The sequence below is a fragment of the Xiphias gladius genome, chromosome 6 (assembly GCF_016859285.1).
Source record: "Xiphias gladius isolate SHS-SW01 ecotype Sanya breed wild chromosome 6, ASM1685928v1, whole genome shotgun sequence".
NCBI classification, from domain to species: domain Eukaryota; kingdom Metazoa; phylum Chordata; class Actinopteri; order Istiophoriformes; family Xiphiidae; genus Xiphias; species Xiphias gladius.
The window spans coordinates 25,615,187-25,627,143 of NC_053405.1; the positions used below are offsets into that span (position 1 = coordinate 25,615,187).

General features: G+C 40.2%; 1 protein-coding gene across 5 annotated transcripts in view; it reads right to left on the minus strand.

Annotated features, from left to right (window-relative positions):
* kif1aa (kinesin family member 1Aa) overlaps window positions 1-8,486 on the minus strand; it is a 41,092-nt gene extending 32,606 nt beyond the window's left edge. For 2 of the 5 annotated variants that reach the window (XM_040128678.1, XM_040128677.1), the window contains exons 1-2: window positions 8,258-8,484; window positions 6,001-6,168 (exon numbers count right to left, since the gene is read on the minus strand). In XM_040128678.1, the coding sequence (XP_039984612.1) occupies window positions 6,001-6,106 (106 nt within the window). In that variant the 5' untranslated portion in view covers window positions 6,107-6,168; window positions 8,258-8,484. Of the gene's footprint in view, window positions 1-6,000; window positions 6,169-8,257 lie in introns of all 5 variants that reach the window. The other 3 variants (XM_040128679.1, XM_040128676.1, XM_040128680.1) reach the window with 2 other exon arrangements.
* Window positions 8,487-11,957: the final 3,471 nt, after the last annotated feature.

Here is an 11,957-nt window from a genome sequence, read left to right on the forward strand (position 1 = left end):
TACTTTAAATTAAAGTTTGACCAACACAGGCTTTCTTTTTGATTTATGATGGTCAAAGTATCCCAGTCTAAACAATAATAGTGGGGTCTGGTAGATTTAGATGTCCAGGACTACCAGTGATGACTCAAGCAAATCTTCATAGTTAAATTATGATGCCTTATCAAATCATTTCCTACTGATATCTGACCTGACTTTCTTTTAGATATCTCTGCTCTGTGACCACTTACAAATGAAACTGAGGTACTCATTCATTGTACGATGATGACACACATCTTTTGCTGGTTCACGTCATCTGTTAGTTATGTTACTGCCATTGTATTCTAGAGTTTTCTGGCTTTTTACCCTAGTGTAGGTGATACACTAGGGTTGGTTAGCAGCTAATAAAACTGTAAACAGTATATGCATCTGGAAATGTCACAGTATCATTACTGCTGCTTTCAACACAACGCTAAAAAGAAAACAAGCCTTTTGATGAATTAATGATTTATTTTATAACTTCTTTTCTTGTCCAGATGTTTAACTTCTGGAATTATACATGTTATCCAATAACAGACAACTGATCCTCACAAAATAATAATATTCTCAAAAAATCAAAATGCAGCAACAGCACTGATGAGGGTTTTGTTGAAACATGCTTCCAGAAACAAAAACCTTGTGTGATGGGATGCTAGTACTTACTGTCTGTTTTCATTCTCATACTTTGGAGAGACATTTTCTAACTACATGTTAAACTATGTAGTTAAAGATGAAATATCAGATGCATAAATGTAAATTACTCCCACTTTTTCTATGGCACCTATCACACTGATGTACTGAAATCAAGGGGTTTTTGGTGTGAATACTACCGCACCAGGTGTGCCCACCTAAGAACAACATATCTGGTGTGGTCTGGGTATGCCAACTATGAAAATGCTTCCTCCAAGCTCCCTGAGCTCCAGACACCATTTTCTCTTCTAATGCAGATGCGGTCGATAATAGAGGAAAAGGCCCAGGGCTAAGTACACTCAAGTTAAGCGTACACACGTTTATTTCCTTTCTACACTGCTACTGTGTTTTAAGCTATGGAATATAGGCCAGTGTGGCTGACTTGGTTTCGGGTTTCAGGCCCATTCCTCACCATGACAAAGAGATGAGGACTCGTTTACTGGGCATGACATGTCCAGGTACTCTGGAAGATGTCCAAATATGAACAGAGATACATTACAGTTCACTCACTTGATCTTTATCCAAGTAGTGTATTTTGCACTAAAAATACACAAGGTTTGCTTCTAACTACAGTTACAGACTCAATTTCATTTATTAGCCGGAAATGTCTTCTGTACTGCTCATTTCCCCTTCTGTGCAATGTCTACAGCCATAACTGGTCTTCTACAGTAATGTGTCATGACACTAGACATAATTAGAGATGCCAGTTGGACCTCAATATCTACTCGGAATTTGAGGGACATGTAACAGCAATCAAGAAACGGTTATTAATCCCTCGACACGTCACATTTGTGTATTAGTGATGGCATTGTTTTACCCTGTTTTACACCTATTCCAGTGGACTCTGGTGTTGTTGGCTATTACAAAGCCTGCACAACCGTTTAAAACTTACAGTAAAAATCTGGTTGAATAAAACATTACCTTACAGACAATTGGCAACTGTCGAAACGGACCATTTTCCACACAAAAGACTGTTTCTGTGCACGTCTGAAGCAAATTTAACACTGAAAAGCTATTAGCAATAGTAACTTGGATCCAATATCCTGTAGGAAGCAATAACCTGTTTTGTTTTCGTACAGTGTTTCTAATGTACAGCACTGACATATATCCCTTCCATTATTGAAGAAAAAGGGGCATTTAACAGTACTCTGTAAAAAAAAAAATAAAAAAGGCTCTATAGATCTACATATACATCTAACACCATCTGATAATGAATGAAGGTCCCACAAGGTCTCAAGCTGCCATGTGGTGAAAACAGCAAAGGAATTGATTTGCTTCCCTGGTAAATAAAGGTGGCCTGGTTCAATAAAATCTGAATTCTATCGCACAGAAGAACACCATCAAAACCACATTTAAAAGAAGAACTACTTTACTTTACCAAATCTCGAAAATGAAAAATATATCAATATCTGACTACCCATCTGATTATCGTGACGCAAACCCCAGGACGACACTATGACATCCTCTCGTTGCTTACTCATCTTTGTGTTATGATTCATACAAGATGAGCTGGAAAGATAAGCACCTTGCTCTCAGATAAAGTTATTATTTTAGCGGGCAGCATATATGAAGAGGGCTTCTGTGGAGGGCTGCCTTTTTATATTGCATTCAGTAGAATGGGTGACGTTCTTAGTGGTCGCAGCTTGCATGTCACGGTTATCTCCACCACCTGAGTCCTGCTTCAGCAGCATTTTAAGCACACAGAGCACGTCTCTACTCTTCATCATACTCCCCTTTAAAACCTGTCTTCTCTTTTTATGATGGAAACACTTTTTAATTGCAAGGTCTTTAGTATATCACCAGGTCTGAAAGTCATGTCATGGAGGGCAAACGTACTTAGACAGGATGCAACAGGCAGTGTGCTCCAATACCACATCACCAGAGGTGGTCAGGAGTGTATGTACATATCTGCCATATCCACATTTTGATCAGCATTATGTTGCATATACTGGCTTCTACCAGTGAAGCTAGTAGTATATCCTTAAACTAGTGTGTTTAAGGATATACCGCTGAATCAGCAAATTATTTTTACAGCATACAAATAAGATCTTAGGAAGAGAGCGATCATTCAAGAGTAATTACAATGTCTTCAACAAAACTGATGAATGAGGAGTAGAAAGTTAATGACACAAGTGAGAATGTTCATATAAGTTAGGTGTAATCTGATGTTTTCAGTTTTTTGGACATACAAAACTGTCATCCATCCAAAGTTCGACAGTAGACCTTATATCAGACTTCATATCAGTGAGTAGTAATTTTAATTCCCAATAATTCATATATTGGAATTTTAAAAAATCTACATTGATTTAACTCTAACTGAAAAAAGCATGTGCCTTATGTTCACCAGGTGGCCCAGATTTCTAGTATACCCACTTTTATGTAGAACTTCACCTCTGCTCGTCATTATCACTGTCATGATGCCCTCACCTCGAATCATTTATCCTAATTATAGTGGTGATTATTTGCTCTAGTTTAATTTTAGCCGTTATTCTATCATATTTTCAGCATCCGATTATGGCACATTCCCTGATTGTCTTTGTCATAGCTGTGACTGAGTGATGCTGGTCAGACTGTCACGGGTGACCTGCCTCAGTCAATAGGAGAGGAAATGTGGCTGCGTCAGCAGGTCTGGCAGGGGGGATGTGAACCCACTGACAGAGGCTGGAGGAGAGCCACATAGATGCTATATTCAGCAGCAGTACAGCACTGGATTCAGGTGGTATGTTGTCTGCTGCTTTAGGTTGGTTTGAATCTAATTTTATAAATCCTAAGTCTATAAGACACAAATCTTAGCAAGAGGCACAGTAGCTGTCTTTGTCATGACAAAAACAATGCAAATGCAAAGAAGCAGCATGAATCCACTCAATTCTCCAAAATACAAGTTGCATTAAAACCATTCATCCTACATTATAGATATTTACTTCGGTAAATAAAACGGTTAAGTACAGACAGATATTTTGAGTCAGTCCAAAAAAAAATGTGTATGTATGTGTAAGTTTTCTGTTGCAAAATAAATTTAAATCTTTTCACCAAGTACTTGCACCCACTAGCCCTCTAAAGGAAGGCCCATTATTCCTCCAGGTCTGTCCCCTGCATCTTAATTAAGGTCAGAGTGGGAGGGAAGATCTCTCAAACAACAAGATTACTGCCATTCTCCTGCTATGTGGGAACTGGGCTATTGACCCACACATGAATGTCAGAGAGCACAAAGCAGTGAGTGAGACACACACACACACACAAAAAAAAACAGAACTCTTTCTTCTTCTTCCTTTCCTCAGCCCAGACTACAGAAAGACAAAGGGGCATTTATACCCTGCCGCTGTACCCCCTCCAGACACTGCAACCAATGGGTTTTTTTTATGACATCAGTCTGCTCACATCCTCCAGCTAACATCCAGAGCCATTCACTCAGTTATTCTGCTCTGCTGAAAGACCTGCAGTCTCACTGATGCTTAGTGCATCTGATCAACACAAAGTTTTCTAGCACTGCTGACATAATGGTAAACTCAGTTTGATTTCTGGAGTAGGTAGACTGTCGAAACAGAATGGTGACATAGGCGTGACCAAAATCTGGTGTTACAGGCCTGCTTAATTCTGTAAAGTGAGTTTGAGGCCTCCCTTTAGTATGTCAAATTCAAATGTCCACTGCAAATTTCTATCAGCTTAGGTTGGAATTGGAATTGTGAGGGATCACGCCTAACTAAATGAAGGTCTGAAGAGATCCTTAGTACATTTTTGTGTTACTTAGATTAGATTATATTGGATCTGACTGTAATTCATTAATGAAAGAAAAAAAACACGAAAGTAATCTTTGGTTCCTACTATTGTTGGTATACATAATACACACACTACAATGCTTTGACAGCCTGACTGACGTTGTATTCTGTTGAATGCGCCATAGTACAGTCTGTCCTCCAAATCTGTGTGCTGGGTTCTCTCAGGAGGTCTCCAAACAAAGACCATTTAAGAATAGAGTGGTGAATATTGCAGTGAATAAGCAGTTACCGAATTAGCATAAAGCAAAGAATAAGCAAACACCATACTGATAATCATGTTACCATGCCACTGAAATTCAGAAGTATTTTGAAGTCATGTGTACCTGGATGCCTTGATTGATTACAAACATCAAAAAGGTTTTGTGTGAATAGAAATAAAATTCACAGATAACTTCACAGATAAAAGAATGTCTCCAAGGACATCCACACAGTGAATATATTCCCAGAGGACGACAGTGCCTCTGATCTAAGTTTATACTGCTAAAAGAGTCGATGCTGAAAAATATTAATTGTCCACTGCTGTAGAGATAAAGGAAGAAGCACTGTGCCACCACTCTTTTAGGAAGCATCATACTGTGAAATCCTTGAGGGAAAATTTAAAGAAACAAGAAGAAGAAGATTTTTTTAAGATTGTAAGTATTTAGTCTGGTGGGGAACCACATCACAAAATGCAACACATCACAGATAAAATATGACAGCCCAAAAAAAGCCACCTAGCTTGTTGTATAGTCACCCATGACATGGGGAAGGAGGGTTGAGATGACTAAATTAGGCCAAACTGTAAATATTTCAGGAAGCCTCATCTATTATTGATGAATGGCTTTACCTTGCTAACAGACTACATATCGAGTATCTTTCCAGTCTCCTCTTGACAAGAGTCCTCACTCTACACATTGTATAACCCAACAAATGTGGGGTGCTCTGAACTACAAGCTTAAAAACCTAGCAACATACGGGCACAAAAACAATTACAGTAGGTTCTGCCGAAAACTGTCATTGTCATTCACTCTGGATTATTTTATGATGGCGCAATAATTATGTATCCTCCGAATGTTGTCTGCCATTATTGTGCTTATTGTATATTTTGCATTGTTGGCACATTTGAATAGAACCTTAATTATAAAATGTTGAATAAGGAGCCATTTTTAAATCTTGCTTAATCTGCCACATAAATAAATAAAGGGCCTTGTCCTAAATAAATATCAGGTCAAATTTGCAGGGAAATTATGTCACCTACAGCATGATGTTCAAGAGATTTCCAGTCCAGATTTCAATTTGAAAACTCCACTATTGTTCTAATTAGTAACTGAAAACATGGACCCTGCAGTAATTAAACGGTTGTCAGTCTCGCAGCGAAGTTAAAAAATCTCACACATACAAATTAGCTCTAATCTTGATAGCCATACACAAAACATACACTATGTTTTTCAGGTACAACCGGTATACATACTATAGGTGGATTTCTCCAATGAGGGCCTGGGGTAGCATATTTCAGTAAAGAAGGGGCTAGAGTACTTACTGGTGGTGTTTCCAGACATCTGAATGATGCATTTGCTTTCTCTTCCAATCTCCCTTGAATTGAAGGGGCGGACACGCACCGCCACCTTCACAGAAGCCCCTGACATGGTGCTGTCTTCCTAGCACCCTGGGGTGCCTTCTTTAGTGCCCAGCTGTAGGGCCTGCAAGTCTGTAGAAAGGGATGAGATAGTGAATCCTGATTAATATATTCCTAGTTTTATCAGCTTGTGCCAGTTCATATGCAAATAATATGCAGTTGTGTTGTGTTGTGTTGTGTTGTGTTGTGTTGTGTTGTGTTGTGTTGTGTTGTGTTGTGTTGTGTTGTGTTGTGTTGTGTTGCGTTGCGTTGCAAAACTGAGGTCTAATATCTTTTAGATAAATTTGTTTTAAAATCTGTAAGGGCCGAATATTACACCATACAGTTGACGTGATCAGCACAATAGAGGAGGGCAGGGCTGTGAGGCTGTAACATGAAAAGACCATGCATGGTCAGCTACAGCCAAGGGGTATGGATAATAAAGCTGGCAGTAACAAAAGAAGTGCAGCAACAGCTAAATGTCATGTTATTTCCCTGGATGACAATGGCACTGAAACCAGCCACAAATCCAGGGTCTGGCTCCATTCAGCAGCTCGGTTTCATGAACAACTCGTACCTCGTCACCGTCTCCTAAAAGACTGAATACGAACATTAAATCACTGTGTGATTTTAATGTGTGGTAGCATTGTGGGTGTATCAGGAGCTACCATGACTCATCATCTGTGATGATCATATAAAAAAATTTAATGTTTTCATCAGTAAGACTGAACAGTGAGCAATATGATACAATTAGCTTTCACAGCATGCCTCAGGTCAAACTGAAAATATTACAGTATACAACTATAATCACTTATAGCATGTTGATAATAAGCAATTATGACTTGATTATTTATTCATTTGTTTATGTAACCTTTTTTTTGTAAATAGCATAAAGGGACTACATCTGTAATTTCGTTAGACAATCTTGTGTTGTATAATGATGATTAAATTGAATCTTGAATTAATAAGAGAAAGTGTAATTTTAACTTAACTTCAATTTAATTTTAATTTCTAATCCCCGATGTGGGATAAGGTTGGGTTTTGTATCAATATTCAGAGTGTATTCCAGTGGTTTGCGATTCAAATGTCTGTCATGATCAACATCATTGAGTGCTGTAAATTTGCTGTGTCACCCTGCTTCCTGGTACAACCTCCACAGCTGGCACCTAAACAGATTCATTTGTGAGATGTTTGCAGGTAACACTGCTAAAATAGGAAAACACCAAGTAGGCTTTTAAGGTGCAACTGCACTTCAAACCAAACTGAGGACAAATTATAAACAAAAAATACAACAGACTGAATAATACCGAAGATTAACAATCCAATCCAATATGTGTTTTGATAAGTGACGAAGATGAAATTCCCATGCTTAAAGCGTATCTTATGTTGCGAGTCCACCCACATAATAACTTGTGTAAAAACAATTCTTCAAACTGTTCTGAAAAATTAGGTTTTTTTTTTTTTTTTTTTCCTCAACATCCATGGCCACAATCTGCACATACAGATGCTCAAACCAATCAGCTGATGATGCAGCTCAGATGGGCGGCCACCATTTTCCCGTTGACAAAGGCTAATATGATATAAAACAAAGGCTGATGCAATATAAAATGCTGGTGTGCACTTTAATATGACGACATATTGATAGGATTTTACCTTGCTACTCATTAAGATACACACTTTAAGGGGTCGCCCTTTCAACATGAAAGGAAAGCCATAAACCACAGGTCAACACTGGCTTCAGGCCTATATTTGGATCAGGATAAAACTGATCATTCACAGCTTTAATTACAGTAAAAAAAAAATAAAATTAAAAAAAATTACTGAGTGCGTCATTTTCAGAGCTTAAGATACAACATTTCTTCAATTAAGGCTTCGCGTCTACCTTTCGCCCAGTGACAGGGCATTTATTCCCCTCGTTTTGCTCACAGAATTAAAAGACATTTTATCAAAAACATGTAAGCGATAAGATAAGACGACAGTGCGTGCACCGTGTTACAGAGCAGCTTTAATGTCATCCGCTCTCAATACCATCTTTTCCGACGTTGACAGCCTCTTCAATGGCCGCACCCTATGCCCATCTCCTCCCAGGAGGTTTAACACTAAGTAAATAAAGACTGTCTCATTAAAACTGCATTACCGGTGGGACAATGGAAAAAAAATAAAAAATAAAAGGTAAACCTACCTCTGCAGCGCCAACGACGTCTTGCTACCGTGTAGAGACCGAGTTTGCCGAGCTCGTCTGTTTTATTATCCAGCCCCGTAGCTACCTCCACCTCCTCCGGTCTCCTCCAGGTCTGGCACTGCCCCTAACAGCCTCTCCTCTCCATGAAACGACGGGAAGGGCTGAGGTTGCCGCCGACGGTGTCTTGTACCCACCCACCCCCCTCTGCCCAGCCTCGCCAGTGGGGACCCAGGGAAGGAAGGTGGCCGGCCGGTTGTTTGGATGGTCAAAATGGCTCTGTTGTCTCCCTGCCTTTGGCAAGGATGCTCGAGCTCCACCGAGCCGGTGACATCACCACCGAGGGAGGTAACGGCATCAATGCAGTAGTGGGACGAGAGCGGGGGGAGGAGGGGGGGGGGGGGGGTGACAGGGAGAAAGATTAGTATCCCACTGAAACACCTCGTATAAGAGCTGCTGTGGTGTCATGCTTTTTATTCAAAGTTAAAAGCAGAAGGGAGCGTGGATGACATAAATGTTCTAGTAGGGGCACAGCCTAGTTTATTTAAAGGGTTGTTTTGAATGCAGTGCGCAACAGAAGCATAGAAAAACGCAGTTGGTATGAATAAGGTTTAGTAGGTCAAGCCAGGGACATCAAGCCGAGGCAACACAAAAGTGGCACAAAGCGGATCTCCGCACCATGGAAACTGCCTGTCTAGCGGAGCACACAATGCAGCATCTCGGAGCAGAGTCTGGACACAGAAACAGGATTAGGCTGTGGCACAAATGTAATCATGTGTCTTCGGCAAGTGTGGTGCTCCCGTGCGCCTCTTTCTGAAGTGATGTGAGGCGTCTGCATTGCAGTTTGAGGGGTTTTATAGTCGGTTGTGCCCCTACAGCTGCTCCTTGCTCCAGAAAATACTAAAACTCAAACGGGAAACAAAATACATACAGGCCCCTTTTCACAGCAGATATTTTCACTTGTCATAGCAGGAAAAGTACAAATCTTCTCAATGACATCCCAACAGCTACGTTGTATTGAGGTGTCCCAGCATGCACGACACGAAGACCCTGAGACTGAGCGGTACCACTGAGGACACTGAGGTTATGCTCTTAGTGTGGACCCTCTTCCACGGCAGACATCTTGACGTGTCATCGCAGGAAAAGCACGAGTCAAACACATTTTCGTTAATGACGGCTCAGTTCCATCGAGTGCCACAGTAAGCTGTGCCAGTGAGCCAGCATGCACAAGGACCAGGACCCTGGAACTGGCTCACCTACCTTTTAATCTTATCAATTACACCTGTGCGTTGCCAAATGGTCTGCTGGGACAATCGTTCTGTGGGCCTTTTTCAACTAAGACATATTGACACAGTAGCAAAAGCACATGTGTAAATGGTAAAATTAATTATGCTGCATTCAATTTGGATCGCTGTCACACTGTCGTGGTAGAGCCATCGCTAATGTTGTTAGTAGCACCTGTGCATATCCTACCATCACGAGCCAAAATGTCTGCCGTGGGGACAGTCTATTTTTGTGTGAATTTGGGGATTTTAGCCACATGGGGGACGTTTACATTCAGTAATCTAAAATAGTGGGTATTTTATAGGCAGATTGAAGTATTTTAAGGCTACAAATACCTCAGTTTTCCCAACTGTTATTTACATAATTCAATGTCTCAGTGTTCATCCCAAACCAGCTACATGGCTTCAAATGTTTTGGGTCATTCTCTTGGTATAACTCCTGACCAAACAGTCTGTCTTCCTTCATCACTCACGATTCTGATACCAACATACAAAGCATTGTCCTAATAGTGCATGAGAAGGTTAAACTTTTTCTGTGACTGGTAGTCTATACTCAAATACTTACAAAATACAAATAGAAATTACAATACAAAAACTTTTAAAAGAGATTTTAGTTTTGAGTGTGTAATCAAAATTCAAAGTTCTCCTTGCCATGGCATTAAATGGAACTGCAAATTAAAATAAATTACATCCTACTGAGACATTTGTAAAAAACAATATTAGTACCTACAGTAGCATCTCTCACATAAAAAGCTTTGATCTTGAGTTACAATTTTAAGAAAGACAGTCAGTGTGAAATTTCAGTGTCAGCATAATTTGAATTCATACACCCTTAAATCTGGCCATTATGTTGAAGATTGATTATGGGGGATTTTTACCAGTTTATCACATCAACAGGCCTTCTATTTAGTCAGAGGGAAAAAAGGAACATTTGTAGTTCCGCCTCTGTAAATGTTAGGCCTGGATGAATTTTAGGGTGAGCACACAAGAGGAAGTGCAACCCCTGAGGTCTTCTCAATGAGAAGCTCTTAGCCAGTCATTGAGCTGATTGGAGAGACGAGAGGACCAGGCCTAATAATGTCAACGTGTCCTTGTGCTAGTGACCTGACCCACACTTACCAATTGACTACAGGACCATAACGGTTTAGTGGCCACAAAGGCTGTTGCTACCAGATCAGTACATTGTCTTTTCAGTACAATACAGTCTGGAATCTGAACAGCAGCTCTTTACGTGGCAGTTGCATGTTCCTACAGAGACGCAATAGGACCCGCCAACCAACTGCCTATATATTCAAGTAGTCTGCATTTCAAATTTCTTCCATTGTATACCTCTTAGTTGAAATCGGTTCTCACCTGTAATGTGCATGGGGCTCATAAGAATATTTTGTCAAGCTTGTATTGAGATAAAATAGTGTCCATTGCACATGAGGCTTAGCAGCAAAGGGTAGTGAACAGGAACTCTCTATTTGGTGGTAGGATACTTTGGCTGCTCAGGTTTCAGGCTGAGTGAAACACAATGCAATTGTGTTTTGAGAGCTTGCTCTTTGCACGGTCCTACCATTCCTAGCCCCCCCCCCACATGGACACATTTAGTTGATGTGTAACATTTCTCTCGGGCCCCTCTCTGTCTCCGCTTCTGTGTGATGCAACTGCTTTATTTAATTCATCAGCCTTAAGATTTCAGGGTCTAATCCATGCATTGCAAGACTATGCTGTTTGAAGTGTAGCAGTCTACCAACGCTACAAAAATATATATATAAAAGAACTGAGTGTGAATCACAACAGATCAAAAAGGATGATGTCACCCCTATGACTCACCACAGACCACATACTAGATGAGGTACCCCCAAATACACTTGTCCTCTCTGTTTTAAAGTGAAGTAGGCCAAGCTAAAGGCCCCAGTTTAGGTATGGAGCGTGAAAGGAAATGTCCTTTGATTATTTAGGAGTTCCAGCGTCCACTACAGGAAGATGCGGGAGGAGCCCGTGGTATTGTTTCTGCCCAGCCTTCCAGCTCTGCTCTGCCATGTCTAAATTCAGTCTCACAGAAGCCTGAATAATTTATCGGCTGAGTGAGCTGCTGCCCGGAGCCTAATGTGACAGACATGTTTTCTTCAAGAGACGCTCCTGATGTGTCTCTATCAGAGCACGTTGAGCACGCTGCTCCCACCCTGATCACATTCAACATGGTAACAACAGGGACAATAATATCAAGAACTGAATTATGAATGTAAAGATGATTCACTGAATGACAGAATATTATGAGAATAAAATGGTGAATTCTATTATATGACACATTTCAAATTTCTGATGAAATTCAAATAAAATAAATAAATCATAAATTCATCCACTTTTTATTTATCTTGATAGTTTAGCTTTCTGAATGATATTGGACATAAAGGTGGGACTAATTTTAACAA